The sequence below is a fragment of the Telopea speciosissima genome, chromosome 10, assembly GCF_018873765.1.
Source record: "Telopea speciosissima isolate NSW1024214 ecotype Mountain lineage chromosome 10, Tspe_v1, whole genome shotgun sequence".
Classification (NCBI taxonomy): Eukaryota; Viridiplantae; Streptophyta; class Magnoliopsida; order Proteales; family Proteaceae; genus Telopea; species Telopea speciosissima.
In genome coordinates, this window is record NC_057925.1 from 52,616,893 (window position 1) to 52,636,724 (window position 19,832).

At 37.5% G+C, this 19,832-nt stretch overlaps 1 protein-coding gene and 1 long non-coding RNA gene across 2 annotated transcripts in view; one reads left to right on the forward strand and one right to left on the reverse strand.

Moving 5' to 3' along the window:
- On the forward strand, positions 1 to 15,810 carry LOC122644098. Its single transcript, XR_006330233.1, has 3 exons — positions 1 to 71; positions 14,445 to 14,451; positions 15,801 to 15,810. It is a non-coding gene; the product is annotated as an uncharacterized LOC122644098 (long non-coding RNA).
- Positions 13,553 to 19,832, reverse strand: part of LOC122644097 (transcription initiation factor IIA subunit 1-like) — a 14,956-nt gene continuing 8,676 nt past the window's right edge. The window contains exons 4-11 of the mRNA XM_043837697.1: positions 19,070 to 19,124; positions 18,893 to 18,957; positions 17,537 to 17,665; positions 17,051 to 17,221; positions 16,912 to 16,951; positions 16,600 to 16,766; positions 15,896 to 15,979; positions 13,553 to 13,596 (exon numbers count right to left, since the gene is read on the reverse strand). Of these exons, the coding sequence (XP_043693632.1) occupies positions 13,573 to 13,596; positions 15,896 to 15,979; positions 16,600 to 16,766; positions 16,912 to 16,951; positions 17,051 to 17,221; positions 17,537 to 17,665; positions 18,893 to 18,957; positions 19,070 to 19,124 (735 nt within the window). The 3' untranslated portion in view covers positions 13,553 to 13,572. The remainder of the gene's footprint in view (positions 13,597 to 15,895; positions 15,980 to 16,599; positions 16,767 to 16,911; positions 16,952 to 17,050; positions 17,222 to 17,536; positions 17,666 to 18,892; positions 18,958 to 19,069; positions 19,125 to 19,832) is intronic.

Here is a 19,832-nt window from a genome sequence, read left to right on the forward strand (position 1 = left end):
CGGCAACTGTGCAAGTTGCATTTGGTCATGGTCAAGCATCAAATTTCATGAGATCACATGCCCCTCCCAATGTTGCTAGTACTAGTAGACCTTAAGGTTCAGTTTCTGATGGTCCGTCCTTTCCATCTTGAACGTGACTGCCAACAACTGCTGGAATGCATGTAGCTACAGTTCTGTTTCTGCAGATGGTGCAGACTTGTCAAGCCATATATTGGAGAAAGAATACAGAGAACCCTGGGTAAATAAAATCTGGAGTTATTCATTTGCCACAATCCATGGTTGTTCATACACCCAATGGGTGGACCACAGAATTATTGCTCTTACTAAATACTATCCTCTTATCCTTCCTGTGAGGAGACCATATTCAGGAAACTCAGGTATGTTTCAAGGTGTATCCGAAATTTTTTTTGGGGGGGGGGGGGGGCGAATTGCTCTTGCTAAATACTATCATCTTATCCATCCTGTAAGGAGACCATACTCGGGAAACTCAGGTTTGTTTCAAGGTGTATCCGAAAATGATGGATTATTTTGGAAGTTTTTGGAAAGTGCATGGTGCACCATGATGTGCTTCCACGATAGGGTGTGGCACGGTCATGCTGCAGAATAGGGGCATATGTTTCTGACTGTAGATTTGCATGTGATTTGCTCCTTTTTCTTTTAGTGCTTCTTGATGAGGAAGAATTTGGGGAGGCTGCTACAAAAACAGCTTGCAATGAATATTCTACAAATCCAGCTTTAGGGCTTGGCTTAATGATTGGTAGTTTGATAAATGCAAGATGAAATTGCTGGATAAAGAAATCCTTAACATGTGTGTGGTGCTTCACAGGAGAGACAAAAAAGAACCAACAATGTTCTTTATCCGATTGCCTACGTTTTTAGCTTTAGCAAAGTGACCAGCAGCTGCACAGAGCAATCAGATAATTGACAGTTTAACAACAACCAGGCATTTGGATCATTCAGATAAGAGCTGCAGTTTGGAAGAGTTAACAGCTGGTCTTATGGGTAAACTGCTACTGTATAAAACTGGAGCAGTCTAATTGAAGCTTTGAGATATCCTCTATGATGTGAGTATTTACCAGATTCATTTTCTTGGACCAAAACTTTTGCACTTCTTATTTTCGGTCTAAATCAAACTTAGCTGTCCCCCCCCCCCCCTCCCCTCCCCTCCCCCCACCCAACCTCAAAAGAAAAAGCTAATTCTATTTCTTAACTAGAATCTGTGTCTTCAGTTTTCCTAGTCAGAGCCATCTTCAAATGATTTAATTCTTTTTCCCTCTGGATTTCCTTAATGACTCTAACAAAAGGAAATAGACATACATATTATAGCTATTTAGAACTTTAATTAACTACTAATGATTTCTAACTACAAGAAGAAAATTTCCTTGCACAAGAAGGAATCTTGTGTTTTGGATGGAGATGATGAAGAAACACACTTTTGTTTTTGGATTTCTTCCTAAAAGTTACTGAAATCCTGTGCTTGTTATAAAAGGTCAAATGCATTATCTGTTGTGTACATATAAAATTAGATATACACATAAAACGTATATTAACTCTCATATTTCACATTTTAGTGAGTGGTTGGACATCTGAAAATAGTTATTATTTAATAACCATTGGAGGTTATTACTATGCACTATGGATCTAAAATGATTCCTCTAATTTCAATAGTTTACGCGGGACTGGGTGATTGATTGTTCAATGAAAAGATCAGCAATCCTAATGGTTCCAACCAACTGGTCTCGTGCTGCACATGACCAGGTAGCGTTCTTTCTCCCTTCAAATTAAATTACTAGAGAATTTATCTTCATTCTTTCATTCCTACTAGTGCAATGAAAATATGCATATTGGGTTTGTATCACTAAGGGCTAATCTCTAGCTCAAATCCAATAATATCCCCTTTCCAATAACTCGATTGGCCTGTGTAACCTCCTCTTTTTCCCAAACTTGACTGATCCTTGTATATATTGAAACCCCAAATGTCAGTCCTAATCGGTCTTACTTGGTCCAAGTAAAGACCGAATCAGATTAAAACCTACCTCCCTTTTGACTGAGACTAAGAAGCCAATCTAAATAATAATCGGTCTAGTCAATTTCAATTTTTTTTGGGGGGTTCTTTTTCTTCGGTCCAGATATTTATTTTAACTGAATTGCCAAAGGAACCTCTGTTGATTGCTGAGGAAATCAATTTTTGAGCTAAATATTGAAAGAAGGGTGAATTATACGTCACCCCCTGGTTTTCAAACGAAACTCAGATCATCCTCTAGTTTTTGACAAAAACTCAAATCACCCCCTCTACTCTACAGTAACAGTGTTAGTCTGCTGTTAGTTATTGGTGTGAAAGGACTATTTTACCCTTGTACTAAAACATTAGAATTAAATTTACAATACTACTCTTCCTTCATCTTCAACATTGGTTAAGGGTAGTTTAGGGATTTAAATTTATTTAACTGACTGATATCATCACTTAACAACATAAAACTAACGATAGGGACTAATTTGTCATATTGGGGTCTAAATCAGGGGGTGATTTGAGTTTTTTCAAAAATCAAGGGGTGGTCTGAGTTTCGTTTGAAAACCAGGGGGTGACGTGTAATTTATCCTAACAAATATTATACTCTAGGGTTTAGGGTTTAGGATACCGTTAGCCCATCTCAATGTGGACTATAAACTCATTAATCCTTGCCTAAAGAGAAATCTATAATTCATATATATGTTCCATAATAGTATCAGTATGATATCTTCTTTGTCACAAGGATCATAATTTATATATTTTAACAGATATTGCTATGATGATTGGGAGCCCATCACAGATGCTGCATTAGATGATTCTAGAAAGTTAAATAAAATGAAGAAGATCTCTCAAATTAAAGAAAGCCAAAACAACAGTAAAAGGTATTGTTACTCTTTTATAGTCTACCCTAGTACTTACGGCATTGTTAGGGCAGTGGAAGGTGAAACTTTACTAGGGGGAGAAGTGTAGATTGGCCTTCTCTATTATCAATCTACCACAACATCTACAGTGATCTGCTAGGACTTTTGTAAATTAAAATAAAATTGATCTTACTTGAATGATAAATAAAATGAGAAGAGAGGCTTGGGCATGTTGTGAGCATTTGATAAGCTAACGATATACACCAATCACAAGGCTATATATAGATATAAGAAAATGAATCCCTTCTCTCTTTCTTTATCCTCTCCCATGAAATGACTTCTCGGTCATCTTTTGATTTTACTGAACTGATAGGGAAAGCCGGAGTGCGTTACAGCAAAAGGTTCAGAGGTTTAGGCTTTTTTTCTCTTTTTTTTTTCCGCCGCAATGCATGACCATTTCCTTTCCGCCGCCATGCGTGCTTAGCTCTCCTCATGAAGCTCTTGTTATATGGTTGATCGGGGTTTTTGGCCATTGTCGGTAAACAACCCCTGTTTGTGTGTTCCAAATGATGGTTTCAGTTATTGGGGTTTACGTGGTCGACACCGGGGGCCTCCCAGTTAAGGGGGTTTTTTCTTCTCTTTATTAGTGTGTTTGCAAGTATTACCGATTCTGGTGCCAGTGGCACCGAGGTTATCATTGATTCAGATTTTTCATTGACTGTTCAATCTTCACCAGGCTGGCAGCTAAGGAAATGGAATCTCAAGGGGTATTTTAGAAAATACTAAAACGTAGGAGGGATATTTATGAAATCAAAGGGAAAGTGAATTATTCCATTTTCTTAGTTGCTACCCTTGTAGTAAGAACATTCCTGCTATAAGTGTAGCAAAATTTTTTCCTTGTCAATGGCATGTGAGATCGGATCAATTTCTATTCTTTGATTTTGGATATCATATATCCAAACCTTACGTTTATCATGTTCTCTATCAGTGTTATATATTTTGTTTTCTTTTGTTTGACGTTAAATGCGCATAAATGAATAGTGTTGCTTTCTACTAAAAAAATATACATATAAAAAAAAAATAAAGATCTTTTCCAAATGAAGAGGAAAGAGAATGAATGATACATGCTGGGCATGCTCAGCCTTTTCTCTAAAATAAAATAAGATTGGCAACAAAGTCAAAAGACTGAAGATTCTATAAACTCTTAAGACCGGCCCAGAAAAGAGTCCTGACATGTGACAAGTTTGACTTTTTATTTTTTTTGGGTTTGGTGTAGAATTTTATTACTTCATACTACGAAATAGTATAGTTTACTATACGCGCTTGAACCGTGTCTCACCCTTAGTTAGTAAAGTCGCGTATCATACGCGTATTATACGCGTTTCCGTATTTTTAAACATATAATATTCCCGTCTTTGTATTTTCCCGTATTTTTATAAAAAAACGCGTTTTTTAAGCAAGCACGTATTATATTCGAATAATACACATATTATACGTTTTTTTATAAAAAAATTATCCAAAAGATTAGAATTTAGGGAAACGATTTCACTTTCCCTTTCGTCCCTTTCGATTTGCGTTGAACATCCAACCGTAGCAGGCAAAGTAGCCGCCTCCATCTCCAATCATCCTCGCCATCTCCGTTCAACAAAGCGGCACTTAAGTCTTGTACTCTCCTCTTGTTTCTCTGGTCTTTCAACTTGCTCATGTCATTTTCAGACAATCTATATTCATTTCTTGTAGATTATTGATATTTTGGTATGTTAAATGATAATCTTAGAGATGTTATATAGCATATTATATTATTGTGTTTATTTTAGTTAATAAAATCATGATATTATTTTGTTTATTAGGTGGTGAATGCATGTTATATAATGAATATATGTCCGTTTTTTTTAAAGTATTATTGCCGTCTATGCCGTATTATATCCGTATTAAACGTGTACCGTATTATTACCGTATGCATTTTATGAAGCCGGATTTTTGAAAAGTATTATTACCGTCTAATCCGTTTAACTGCCGTACGTATCCGTTCCCGTTCAATTGCCGTTCCCGAACTTACTAACTAAGGTCTCACCTGATCATCAAATGATCCACGCACGCCAGCTTTTCCTTTAGATTTGATAGCATGATATGTTGATGTCGGTTTATATCGTGTCTCGCATTTTCGTATAAATAAATAAAGATGCGGCATGAATAATGATACCATATCACATGACATGCATCATGACCATATCATATCATATCATCTTCTAAAGAAGAAGAAGAAGAAGAAGAAGAAGAATGACTTTTGGGATTTTCTTCACTTATCTTCTTCACTACTACTAAGAATCCAGCTCAGACTCCAAACAAACTAATCCACTTCCTTCCCTTCCCTGCCCTTTGCATGCCAGTTGCCAATAGGATAACAGCAAAGCTTAATGTCGGCACCAGAGCCTTTGTTCTGACCGTCCGATCATGATCCCCCTCTTAGTAAATAAAATAAAAGTGTAGGGGCAAAAGGGTGAGAGAAAGACAGACATAAGTGATAAGACCACGGCATCCAATCCCATCCAGATTTCATCCACGTCGTTTTTGTTACTATCGAACCGTAACTACTTCGCCACGTGCCTCTGTTTTTTCAATTCTCCATTGTCAAAGTCAAACCCTTCCCAACCTCTCCGGTATTAGAGTATTACCGTATAATCGTATATGGTACACAGTATATATTATTAGACCCACAGTTTTCATTAAAAACTCATTTCTTTTTAATTTGCCTTTAAAAAAAATATTCGACCTTTAATTTCTTTCTTAAATGAAAAAAAGGAAAAAATCTCTACTTGTTTTGGTGGTGTTTCTTTCTTACGCCTCTCACAGAAAATGTCAAAAAATGTCAAAATCCAGATTTTTATTTTTCACTGATTTTCTCTTTAGAGTTTAGACTTTAACGATCCACGTCAAGATCAGCCATCAGCATCAGGCGCCGAGCCGGACGCACCTACCGCTCCCCGTCATTCTCATACTGTCTCTCTCCTTTTGACTTGACCACCCTTTCCTTTTTCGTTCGGCTCAGCTTTGGCAGCTTGGCTTTAACTTGTCATACTCCCTTAAATTACGCAAAATACTCCTCCTTTCTCAATTCCCTCTAATAAAGGAAGGTGGATCCCACATGAGAAGTATGTTCGGGCAAGGTTAGGGTGGTTATTTCCAATCCTCATTAGATGGAATTGAGGAAATTGACGGACATGCAAATTGAGGGTATAAAGATAGGACCCGTTTGGATTTCAATTCTTTTTTATCTTCTTAGGGATTCGAATAAAAAGGTTAAGAGGAGTGATGTTTTTCTTTTTTCTATCCGAGAGTGTGGACTCTGCAACAGTACAATATCAATGAAACATGCATAGAAACATCAAGAGGGGTAGAATTTCCATCTTTCATGATGGGAGAAAGAACGATCATTTTGTGGGGGCTTGCATCCACTCTTATGAAATGATATATCTACCCCTATTTTGTATGCTATACATGGAATTGCTAGCATATAGGCTACACAGCTAGTCAGGGAACTCAGCCCTTTTGTTTCTATTAGTTATTTCAACTGCAACCCTAATAATGAAAAGGGAGAAAACACATTGCCCCAACAACGTGGCTTCCTTGCCTAGACACTGGCACAACCTAAGTTAAAATGACCGTTACAACCCTCATGAAATGCAAAAAATTCCATTCGCATTGATGCTCCGGCACGCATTGTAATTGATCTCGAGACTAATGCATGACCATACTGAAGGCAAAGAACCATTCCTCTTTTGAAAAGTAGTTCTCCAAGTTTGATGAAGAACATGACTTATCTTATATCATTAATGTTGATAAGAACTGATTAACAACCACACTTGAACCATTCCATCATTAAATTGGTACTACTAATTCAAAAGTTTCGAATCATTAATTAATTTAATTTGTACCAAAAAAGAAAATCATTAATTAATCCAAACAATTCTGGTCAAAGAGGTGGAACTGATAATCACCCATCTCGATTAACTATCTGTACCAAGTAACAACCCAGTGGCCCATTCTATATTCAATAATGGCTATATAATCTCTCAATTATATCTTCTTTTTTTTTTTTTTTAGATGAAAAACCAAAGTTCATTAGATAGAAGTAGTAGAAGATAACATAGTTCTATCTTGCACAGGAGAAGCAAGATTTAGACCTATAGCTAGACATAGAGCATCCTTGTACAAACTGAATATAGTGTCCTGAGTTCTATTACTTATATACATTAAATCCTTAATATGATTATAAGGCCACGGTGTCTTAGTAGGAGAAGGAAGGGCATGGACTATGGATTCATTAGTACACCAGATCTCTTTTATCTGCAAGCCTAATCGTCTTGCGTGGTCTAAACCTGTTCTGATACTGTACAATTCAGATTCCCACGTAGTTAATGACTCCATTTTCCTTGCAGCAAAACATAAAAATCTTCCATCCAACAAAAAAAAAGTACAATCAACCTCCCAGTCTTACTCCTGGAATCTGGGATCCTACACACATTAAAATGAGATATTTAACTTGTGGCACAGATAACCAATCCTTAAAATCATAAAACTTATCTCTTATTATAGGTACATCATTGGGATATATTGGGGTGGGATAAATATGTAAATCCACTATCCAAAGATTAATTTGGTTTTATATCCATAGAGCATTTGGTTTCTCAAGCCCAAATAGAACTTTGTTCCTGGCAAACCAAATAAAATAACAAGTGAGAATGAAAACCTCAAAGAACCAGGAATAGGAAGCCTTATCTATCTCTCAATTATATCTTAAAAAAAAAACAAAAAAAGATATATCCAAGGGGAGAAAGTTCTCTCTTCGAGAGTGTGGCCTACGCCGACGCTCCCATGAGTTTATCTCTCTCCTCCGTATTTAAAGAGACACCTCTGCCCCTTTGTTTTGAAGAGGAGAGAGATAGACACATGGAGGTGCTGATGTAAGTCACACTTTTGGATAAAAACTATTTCCCGTATCCAAGAGGTACGACAGTCATTATTGGGTAAATGACGTAGGGGCAATGTGTATTGCACGACCGAGTGGCTTTCTTTCTCCGAAAAAGAAAAAATCCTCAGAAAGGGTAATCGGCTAACGAGTAACTTCTAACAACTAACGAGGAGGCAAAGGTCCGAAGCCCAGACGATTTAGCCATCCGAGTATTATGACAAATATACCCTTGCTTTTGACAATTTCTTCCTTTCTGACTCTTACTTCTGAGAAGAACCTCTAAACCACACGATCCAACCCAACTCGCTATTGCCTATAAAAACCTTGAAACCGCTCAGGCGTTTCCGTCCACAATCTTCCAAGAAACGAAAAAAAAATTCTATTTTTTCTCTCTTTCGGTTGTTGAAATCCAAGCGGATCTGATCACGCACTTCTTTGTTCTCTGGTTACGATCATAATCTCATCTCAATCATTTTTTCAATCTCTGTAGCAGAAACTTCTATAGCAGTTCTTTTGATGGCTGAATCACAGGGAAGGAATCTAGGTGAAGGGAATAAGAAGCAAACTCCGACGAGATTGCAGCGGCGAGCTCCGGCTTCCATACAGGTAACCACACATTCGAGTGTTGCATCGAATTGGAAGGTAGTCATTCCTCTGCTATCGCCTTTGGTATTATCTCCTGCGTCACCCAATCCAAAACTTGGGGATCGGACGGCTGAGCTCAAGTCAAGGGATGGATCTTCACGGCTGGATTCTAAGTTGCCGGAGTCAGAAAGGGTTAGCTTCAAGTTATGGCAACATCCGGCATCTCCGTTCCATTATGACCCTACGCCTTCGTTTGTGCCCTCTTTTGTTCCAAGGTGTAGATAGAAAAAAATTACTCACGAAGAAGATGTTGTATGTTTTGTAATTTATGATGTATACATGAATTGATTTTTCTTAATTGAAGAAGATAAAATTGGATATCCCAATTCCATGCCCTTGATGGTCTCTCTCTGTTTTTTTCTTTCCATTTGGTTGGGGTGACTGGTGAGGTTCTTTCAAGGGTGCTGATTCTTTTTTTCCTTTTTCATTTATTTCGATTTCATTATATTACTAGATGAACATTAGATTAGAAATCCATACAAGAAGTTCCACCACTCTCTCATGGATTATTTGATCAACAATCTGTGATCCCCTTTCTTCATTAATTATATTAGAAGGTGTAATCTTAGTGGTATTACAATCAGATGCCATTATCATCTGTGATTGCTTCCATGTTGTCTAAGCTATATCATTGAAAAAATTGAGAATTGCTGTTCATATGCTAGTTTGGGTGTATAATGTGATGTTCTCAATATTTTCAATGCTGTTTCTTGTTCAGAAGTATGGGCTGTTTATAAATAGGCACCAATGAATGAACAAAGGTGAGAACAGAAACAAGTTTAGATGCAAAACCTAGCCTTCAGAATTTTGAGATGTTTTGTGCAATTTATTATCTATAGGAAGTCAGATTGACAACATAACAATCTTGGATGGAGTTTGAAAATAAGGGTTGGGTAAGAACTGAGAAGGTCTACAAATGCCTAGCCAGGATTGGCTGGTTTGGCTTGGTTTGATTATTTTTGAGTTGAAGAGGGAACTGCAAGTTATTAATGGATCCAAATTATAATTTGCCTGATCATTCAGATTTTTGTCCTTCACATGGGAATCTTAAGGACACTACAGCTAAACTAAAGCTTCTATTATCTCAACTTTTCTCATAGACTTGAAATTCCTTTGGAAGCTTGGCCTCCAATTAGGCAAAGAGTGTATGATTGAGTATGTTACAATTTTACAGTGCCACCCAAAAAACCCTATTTTACATCCTGCCTGATGACCAGAACAGCAAAACTGGGAGACCTTTTATGAGATTCTCAGGTTCTATAATGGAAGCTTTGAAACCTTTGATCTTTGTTTTTTATCAAAGATCTATAGTTTATTCAAACTACAATGGAAGAAAAGCAGTTTTTTTTTTTTTGTTTTATTTTGAAATTTCTTGAAGGAACCTGGTCTGGTCTGTATAGGTGAGAGAATATTGTCCAGAAAAATCCATTCCTGTCAACTAAATTTGGTGACCGAACTCTATTAGATGGCTTTATGATATCTATTTGAGGAGCCTGTTGCAACAGCTACATCTGTGGACTGGAACAATAGAACCTCTTATATGGAGGAGTAAGCAAGCAGTATAAAGTAGAATAGGCCTTCTGTCCATGTCAAAGTCAAAAAGATTGGGAGAATATTAGCTATAAAAACGTAATGGTTGAATATGAATCATTTGCCTGGATACTCCAGGGCAGACAAAAGTAATGGTTGGATTTGAATCCTGTGCCTGGATACTCTAGGGCAGACGTAGGCAGTCTTACCCCCGCTTTTGCCAAAGAGACTGTTTCCAGATTCGAACCCACGACCTCCAGGTTGCAATGAAGCAACATTACCGGCTTCTGCTAATCCCTCCTCAATAAAAATTCCAATCTAATGATCAAACATAAAGAGTTTCTTCTACTCCATTGTTTTCCTTCCTTATTGGAATCACTTGTGTTTATCTTTTCCCTGAGTGAGATGGGTTTAGTTAATGAGGACTTTCTTTATGTTCAACTTGAAAGGGAATCTTAGAGACGACCAAAGACCATATATTGATGAATCAACCGACCAATGATGGAATTAGTAGGTTATTTTCAAGATTGGGGTGTGTGTGGAGAGGTCCAGTGAGAGTGAGAGTCAGAGATAGTGACTGGACAAGAGGCTGAGTCCCTCTAGAGTCTAAGCCACACCCTCACACAGCAGCTAAGGATCCTAACCAGTGAAGCTGTGACTTAACTGGTGAGAAAAAGCAGGCAGGGGGGGGGGGGGGGGGGGGGAAGGGAACTCAGCTAACCTTACCTAGCTGACCCAGAAACAATTAAGGGCTGTCTTGATAGTATTAGTCAAATGGATGGCTCTATTTGAACCATGTAAGAGCTGTTATTGACAAACAAATACCATTGGATTGATAGTTTATACTCACAGAAAGTTTAGGCCCCAAACCTCAATTTTATAGCGCACCAAGTATTTGACTCTTTGCACTTTCCAAAAGTTTGAATTTTAGGTTCACTATTGTCCTTTGGGCAAAAGAGGTTTTCCAGGCGTCCTGTCTCCCTAGGAAGGAATCTATCACTGACACTTAAATATTTACTAGGTGGCAGTTAAGGTGAGGTTGTGCAAATCCTGTGGATAGGCAAATCTCAAGGCCTCTTACTCACATGTAAAGTTTCAGTGTAATTGGAATTTGACAAGTGAACAATAGAGCTATAAAATATGTAGGACTATAGGAGGGTTCACCATAGGCATGCATGTATGTACATGGAGATTGGTGCTAATACACGGGAGGGTATTTAATTGAATTAAGCTATGAAATTTGATACATGGTCAATCCACACCATTCCATATATATCTAATGGTCACAAAATTTCCATATTACTCTTCCACGTGGCAAAAATGAAACTTTATCTGAGAGATTTCTTTCTAGGCGAGCTACTTGGATAGACTTTCTCGGTTTTTTCTAATAATGTATTTCAGAATGAAGATTCTCATCCTCCATTTGTTCAATTCAACTAATCTAGATAATTCTTTGGATGAAATTTGCATACCTTTTGGCTAGCTTAATTTTGAGGAAGGACGCCTTTCATGACTTTTGCATGACCTGTCTTTTGTTGAATCTATTTCACGGTTCGATATATAATTTGATAAGTCAATGATATTTTTTCGTGTTTCAAAATACGGTTAACCAACATGTTAACTAATCGATTACAATAAATTAGATTGGATTTTGCAGTTTTTTCTTCTGCATTTCGAATATACATGTGAATAATAATATTTATCCTCATTGAAATTTTTTTTGTATAGTAATAAAAGGACAAAAAATATAAAATAAAAAATTATTTGACCATTTGAGGGGTGTCAATAAGAAAATCCCATAACCAAAATATATAGCTATTTTTCCTATGATTTGGCCCCAGTGGCCATGTCTTGGATGCATATCTGGACTACCAAGTAACCATAAATGATTGTGAGAGTTGTCATATGCACGTAGCAAGCTAGGGTACCACCTAGTGGACGATCCAAGATAAGATGCGTGTGCTATCCCACTAAGCCTGGTCAACAGTCCAAGAAAATTGCAAGCAAGACAAGCATTGCAACACGAATTTTGGGACGTTATCCGTAAATTAAAAAAAAAAAAAAAAAACTCTTTCTTGTAATTTGCTCCCATTGGTTATGTGACCATGTGATGAGACTCTCAAGAGTTGATCCCATTACAAACTTCCACCTCCTATTGTTTGGGGTTGAAAATACTCGATGGCAATAAATTCTTTTGTCATGGGTATAGAAAAACTCGGTCTTTTTCTTAGTGGGTGTATCTTCTTGTTGTAACCTTTTTTATATGCCGGATAAAAAAGGGTTTTCAAAATAATTTTAAAAATATCTTGTCATTATGTCTTTATAAAAACTGCACAATTTTCGTGTAAGCATGTGAAATGACAAGATCTGAACTTGCAAAGAGAAGTGTATTGTAGGGCAAAAAAAATAAAGTTACAAGTTACAACCTCTTTCTTTTGTTTACCAACCTTGATTACAACAAGATTTTCCATTTCTAAATATTTTCTACTCTCCTTTTCATTAGTGGATTCTCAAAATTTTATTGTTATTTTGGTACAATTGGCAAATTTGTTTAAGCCAAGGCCTGATTCCTACGTGTCCGCAAAATCTGGGCCTCTTCAACCCGAAATATGGCAGATGCTAGGGCAAAGACAGGAAGCCAAAAACCTTTGCACATTTTCAGAGCTCTTTGGGGTGGGATCCCCCCCCGCCCTTCCCCCAAATACCTTTGTTTTGTAATCCTCTCTATAACCACCACAAACAAACAACCCCCCCCCCCCGAAACAAAAAAAAAAATCCTTATTGTAAAATTCTTAAGCCCCCTTTAATTGGAAGTGAAATTTGACAAAAAGAAGGCAGCCATTGAGTTTAGAGAGGGAAGGCACCATGTGAAAGATGAAGTGGCCAAATCCAGGCCATTGAATGAAAAGAAGGCACCACATTGATCAGGAGTCAAATATGGGGTCAAATTTCATCCTATGGTTAAGTCAGCCCCCAAGAAATAAACAATTCAATGTGAGCTCCATTCATTCAATAATCAGTTTGACCAGGTCAGCCAGAACCCAAGCCCCGTAAAGAAAAATCATATGAGTGATGTACTAAAGGAACTTTCACAATAATTGAAACTTGAAAGAGAGTGGAGTGGGAACCAACAAATAAATATAGGGCACCAAGCAGGGGCCTGATAGCACCCAGTTCCAATTAAGATGATATACAGTGTTTTTCCCCCAATTTGAGGCTTAAAGGATTGCAACAATTTAAAAAAAAAAGGGGGTGGGGGGGTGGGGGAGGAGAGCAAGATAAAATGTGGAGTGATGAATGTAGGTGAAAGGATCTAATTCACCAATCCTCAGCATTATCTTGAAAAAAAAAAATTAAACACTGCAGATTACGTCCAAAATAATCCTTACAAAATTCAAGTTTTTGCCCCCCCCTCTCCAATTCCTACTTTTTTTGGGTATAAATGACTGGTGAGTTCCCAACGAATACAGGTACCATATTGAAAAAAATAAAGAAAAACTAAAATAAAAATCTCTGCCAGAATAATGGTCGCGGCATGCTTCTCATAAGCAGCTTCAGAAATCAAATTCTCCATTGGCCTGCAATATTCATTCACACAGATCAGAAGATGGAAGGAAACGTTTGTTCCTTTATCTAAAAGATTGAAGCTATAGTCAGTACCATTAATATTTAACCGAGTATTCCAAAACCAGAGCATGTCAAAATTGTGCGTTCATTTATTGAGTGGTTCTGTTAAACCAAGGGAAAAAACGAGGGAGAAAGAAAAAGGAAGGCTAAACAGAGGAAAGAAGTGGTAGGAAGAAAAGGAAAAGAATGATCACACATTCCTATAAAAATACATTGGTTTACCACTAAACATCACTACCCTCTGAAAAGAAAATTTAGCCAAGTCATTCCCAAATATGAATTGGCCAGCTTGGGCAAAGCATCAGAACTAGAAGTCCATGACTATGGCAATGTTTGGAATTACCTGACAATGTATGTGAGTTGGTGTACACCCCTCTCACATTTTCCCATCCATATTATTATCCATTGGATCTTCCCCAAGTGAACATCCATCCTATGCAGAAATGATAAATAAATGTTCTAAGATTCACAAACACTTATATCAACAACTGCAATATTGAATGTTATCCATTTTCCCTCTTGTCATTAAACCAAAACCTTAATTAAGCCTTTCTACATACACTAAAGTTTGCGGTCTTTATACTAAATCTAAAAGGAATCTCGAGGCATTCTGACAGTCTAGGAGCAAAGAAAATGTAGCCAACCCTTAAAAACCCAAAATTTGACTACCCATTCATCTTTCGATAGACAAAACTCTGAAACAAGTCAATAAAAACAAAAATTGTGTGTTGTTGGGGGGGGGGGGGAGTTTGGGATTGAGGTTGGCTTCTGGGTTATAAGGAAATAATGAAAGCTTAAGAGCAGTGGTGGTAGTGGCCTAGTGGTTGACCATGAAGAGATTTGAGGAGCTGTAAAAAAGGATATGTGGGGGGTTTAGCAGACGTCTGCAATTGAAGAAAAAAAAATCAAAGAAAAGAAGAGGATGAAGATGAATTAGGTATCACAGAGCCATAAAAAAGATTTTCAAGCACTGGGATCAAATCGTGAAAATCAGCCTGGTCAGCTCAGGATCGGCAGAGCCTGATCCATTGACCCAATACAGAAATCTCAAAATTATGAGTTGACCAGGTCTGTTTTACTTTTACACTCTCTTAAGCTTGGTCGGGATCTCCAACTAGGACAAGTCACTTGGGTTCATGAGAGTAAGGAGGAGGAGCACAATAGGTATAGCACTTCCTATGGTGGACTAGTCTAATAAATATAATGTCAAAACAACTCTTTTGTAGGGAATCTGACAAGTCACACTAGCAGCTAATCTAGTAACAACCAAGACACTATCCCATCATACAGTATACACCATTTTACTTCTTCTGCTTTATTTTACAGTATATAGTTGGTCCACAATAGAACTATACGTCCCTTCTTTACTTCCAATGAAAAACACTCTTACCTTAAAAATTTACATTGTTTCCCCCCACTCCCACCCCCATGAAAACAAACAGAGCCTTAAGCATAAATGCACATTCCCTGAACATTAATTATTTTTAACATGCTATAACCAGAAATAATTTAAGCATCGTCAAATGGCAACAAATTGCAGATTAATAGGGTTAATAAAAAAAAAAGAAGAAGTTTGCAGAGACTTGCTGAAAATGTATATCTACTATGGTTTCTTACCACTTTTTGCCACTCAGATCCCATTAGAAACTCAAATTTTGATACCATAAGGCCCAAAGGCCTTCTTCACCCTACTCATCAGTCTTTATGCCTATCGAACATTACACAACTTAATTCTACAAAAATTCTCAAATCTCGTTGGCACTAGTTGTTCCACCTAACTCAGCATCTCCATCTTCAAGCAGCACCTTGATCAGGGGAATATGTATTCAGCTAGAAAAATGTACATCTACTATGACGAATTCCAAGACTGAAGATGGTCCTCATGAGAGGTTCATTCCCTATCATGCAGACTTTACAGTTAGACCCACACGACAAATGCCTTGTTGTATTTCCCAAATATCTAGGTAGCTTCCCCTAAAGCATTTTGTTATGTCTAAGCCACATTCTAGAGGTTTCCCACTCTCAGATTGAAAGAACTTTATGCCAATTATCAGCTCCATTAATGCTGAAGATGAGAGAAAATTCAAGAGAATATTGTTTGTTACCACTTAAAACAGAAAAAGAAAGAAAAGGTTTTATGCATGGCACTGTTGAGCAGCAGATTTTCTTTTTTTGGGGGGGCTTGTTTGAAACTCGAAAGAAAGATGAAGAATGAAAAGGAGATGCATAGAAATGGGAATATCTACACACCTTTGTGAATAGGATGTCTTTATTGTTCAGCCGCATAACCCCATCCTTGAGAATACATTTCCATCTGCTCTTGGTTCTACTTACCTGTGGAAATGTCAAAAGAAGTTATTCCTTGAGTCAGAAAGCTGAATCCTTAAATATTGTAGACAAACAGATGATATTGTCTGATTTTTACAATCAATGGAATGCAACATCAAATTGGATAATGCAGATGTGATCCCATAAAGCTACCAATCTTTCTTTCTTTATTTTTTTCTCGTCCTTCTCATTCAGGAAAGACAAAATTCCAGGGAAATAGTTTGGTGGATTTCAGGATCAGAGGTGTCCAGCGGTAAACTGATCCCTCGATTCAATAAAACAAAAGACAAGGGGGTTGTGGCCACTTTTGACCCCTCCTGCAGCTGATGCGTCTAGTTGACTACTTGACTATCCTCCGATTCCTGCCTAACAAGGTGGAATACCATTGATTATTATTTATTGTTGTCGTCTGGATAATCGAAGTGGGTGGCTATTCTTGCAAACGGAAATACTCAACGACGAGTGGACTTCTTGCAGCTCAGCTCGCCTGACTATGAGCCTAATCTATGGTAGAGCTGGGCTTTTTTCATTTCTATATACTGAGTCACTCCGAACATAATGAGTGACTTAATTAAACATTTCATTCAAGTCATACAAGAACTGCATAGACTGCCCATGAGACATACCTTTTCAAATTGTGCCAATACCAGGTGGTTTATACTGGGCTCTTCATCTCCCTGATCCAGATCATCCAACTCGTCATCGTCATCTTCATTTAGAGGTGGTTCATCATCTTCTAATGCTTCAGTTTTTGTTGGCTTTGGTGTTCCCACTTCATTACCAGGAAGTGCATCTGCAAAAAAACAAGCTGTCTTGTTTACTTCTTTCGATTATGCTATTCCAAAACTTGGAATCACACAATGCTACTTTAAGAAACTAATAAGTAAGCAAATCAAAGACTCTAAAAACTAAAGGAAATCCTTCTGTCAAGGCTTTACCATAGTATGATGGTGTATTGTAGTCTTCCGTGCGGACTCCCTTTCCAACATATTAAATAGGAAAATGGAAAACATCAGAGCCTTGACAATTAGCGGGCAGCTCAAAACATTGTAAATAACAGAGATTTTATTAGCTTACATCATTATAGATATCATCGTAACCATCATGCTGTGGAATGGTTGCAGAAGCCTGCCTCATTTTAATTATTGAAGCAATTGTATCATCAGCATTCCTTCTTTCTTGAATCTTTAATCTGTCATCAAGGGTCTCTGAATGATCTTCATTTGCTGAGTTCTTCAGCGTAGGAACCTACATTTAGAAGAACAGGACAAATGAGTACATACAAGGTTGGTAAGTTGAAAGCCCCTAAATTTCAATTATAGTGGCACTAGGTACACCTTTAGCAGAAGCATGTCCAGGATGAATGAATAAATTCATGATAATATGGCCCAGACATGACTGAACATAAATTGCTTAAAAATTATGCCCTTGGCAAGACGAACAACTTTTTTTTTTTTTTTAATTTGCAATATAATTTCAGGATCTTATCTCATCTCATAAGCACAATGAAACTCATTTTAAAAATGAAAAGAAAAAGAAAAAGGTCTAGGAATTTTTCTATACCGTTGCTTGGGAAAAACAATCCAAAGAGACATCTGCTGACCCATCTTGCTGAGGAATATATCCATTTGGAAGTAAATGTGGAGGGTACTCCTCTCTCTTCCGTTTGCCAGAAGTCATCATGAAAAAATCCTGAAGAAAATTTATAACAAGGAGCAATGGAACAATAAATCACATCACAGAAAATAACTGATTCGTTAACTTTTGCCTAATATAAGGAGTTTCAAGTTTCAACACAGTTTAAGAGGAATAATTTTGTTCACTGAAAGGACAAACTAAAGAAGTTCAACCCAATTTCCACAAGGAAAGTTCCCTGTTATATAGGGGTGTCAAAAGATGCACCGAACCGGCCAATTCGACCCCATCCGATCCAAATCGCTAAGGACCGAACCGAACCGAGACAAACCCTTATAGGGCAGGTTTCAGATTCAGCAATTTAAAACCCCTCAGTTTAGGCTCGATTCGGGCTACACCGACGGTCCACCGATAGGCCCAAACTGAAAACCCAACCCAGTACAAGCCGATAAAACCTTAAGTATATAATTACTTCCATGCCATTGCACTCTTTCAAACTTGTTTGGATAAAAAAAAAGGAGCCCAGCCCATTTAGTAAGGCCCCCATCAGGCAAATGAGTTTCGGTCTAAAAAGAAAAACTTAAAAATGGGCTGGTAACGGTTTGATACTGGTTTTTAAAACTGATCTAAACCGTTTCAAACCTGTTAACACAAACCGATCCCGAACCGAAACCCAAAAACCTTATAGGTCGAACTGGAACCGGCCCAAATCAACTGTTTGACACCCCTATTACTATTATACTTTGATGTGTAGACGCTATTAACATTGAAGTTGAAGTGTCAAACAAAAGGACACTCTGTAATAAGTTTCATAAAATGTTTTTTTTTTCCACTAAAAGATGAGCGATGAAGAATAATAAAAATAATAAATAAAGTACATGGATAGACAACATGGTCTATCTACCTTAAAAGGAAAAATACAAGAGCAAAACTAGCAAGAGTTAACCACCTTTGGCATCGCCATCAGCGGTTAATCTTATTGAAGTCTAACAAAATCTATATCGAGGTCTGGGCATAGCATCCCATTCTAATTCCTGAAACAGAACTTTAACTTCCCATCAACAAAAGCGAAAAATAGGAGCAATACTTTACTTTTCTTTAATTGAATAAATCCTAAAACATTTGCAAACTGATACTATGAGCGGACAACCAGAGCACAGAAAAGAAGAAGAGAAATAAGGGGGCAAAAAAGGAGAGGAAAATAAATGTGCCAAAGTACCAGTGTACATAGAATTATTTAAAGAAATCAGGAAAACGTCGTAAACACACTAAAACAGGAACAACCTTCATGGGAGGCTGTGGTTGAGACATTCCTCCTCCTTCATCCTCCTCCCTTGCTTCCTCATAGGCTGTAAAACAATATTTAATACAAAGATGTATCACAGACAATCCAAATTGAATTCAGTACATGCATTCTACAAGTGAGAATGGTGATTTTCTATATATCCACCAACCACTTACCGACATTAACATCAACCCCAAGAGGTCTTTGAGTCATCAATGGAGACGGTGGCTGCTGCAAGAAAAAGAAACCATTGCTTTCAGGGGCACATTAAATCATACACTATATGATGCAGGCAAGGAGTATTACTTACTCCCGCAAGAAGAAGAAGAAGAACTACGCCCAGTTTGTGGGCTTAGCATTAGCTAGTTTTATTTTAAGTTGTTTAGTTAGCTTGGAACACTCTCACCTGTGTGTGGGATGTTTCCTTTTTAAGTTGTGTCTGCTATTAGCAATAGGATTTTACTTTCATAGTCAGATAAGAATTGTTATTCAGTTTTTCTATAAATAACTTGTAATGGCCATTGACTTCAATGGTGCTATGCGATTCAGTAGAGGGTGGGAAACCCTACGGAACAGTGGGATTCTGGTCCAGGTTTGGTGGGAAGCCATTATCTATCTATCCTTCTTTCTTACAATATGTTTTCCTGCAAATAAGGTACTGTCTGAATCTCCTATCAATTGATACTGCTGTGCTTCCTGCAAATAAGTTACAGTTTGAATCTCCTATCAATTGATACTGCTGTTCTTTGATTATTCTCCGATTCAAGTGATTCAACCATCGATAATCAATTGATATTCCTAAGTATTCTGTTAGTGCTGAATTACATCAAAGGTATCACTGCTTAACCCCTGCGGCTGCTCTGTTTTTAGAACCTATTTCAGTCTGAATTGATACCCCACCTGAATTAGATCTGACCATCAGATCAGGGTGAGTTTTGG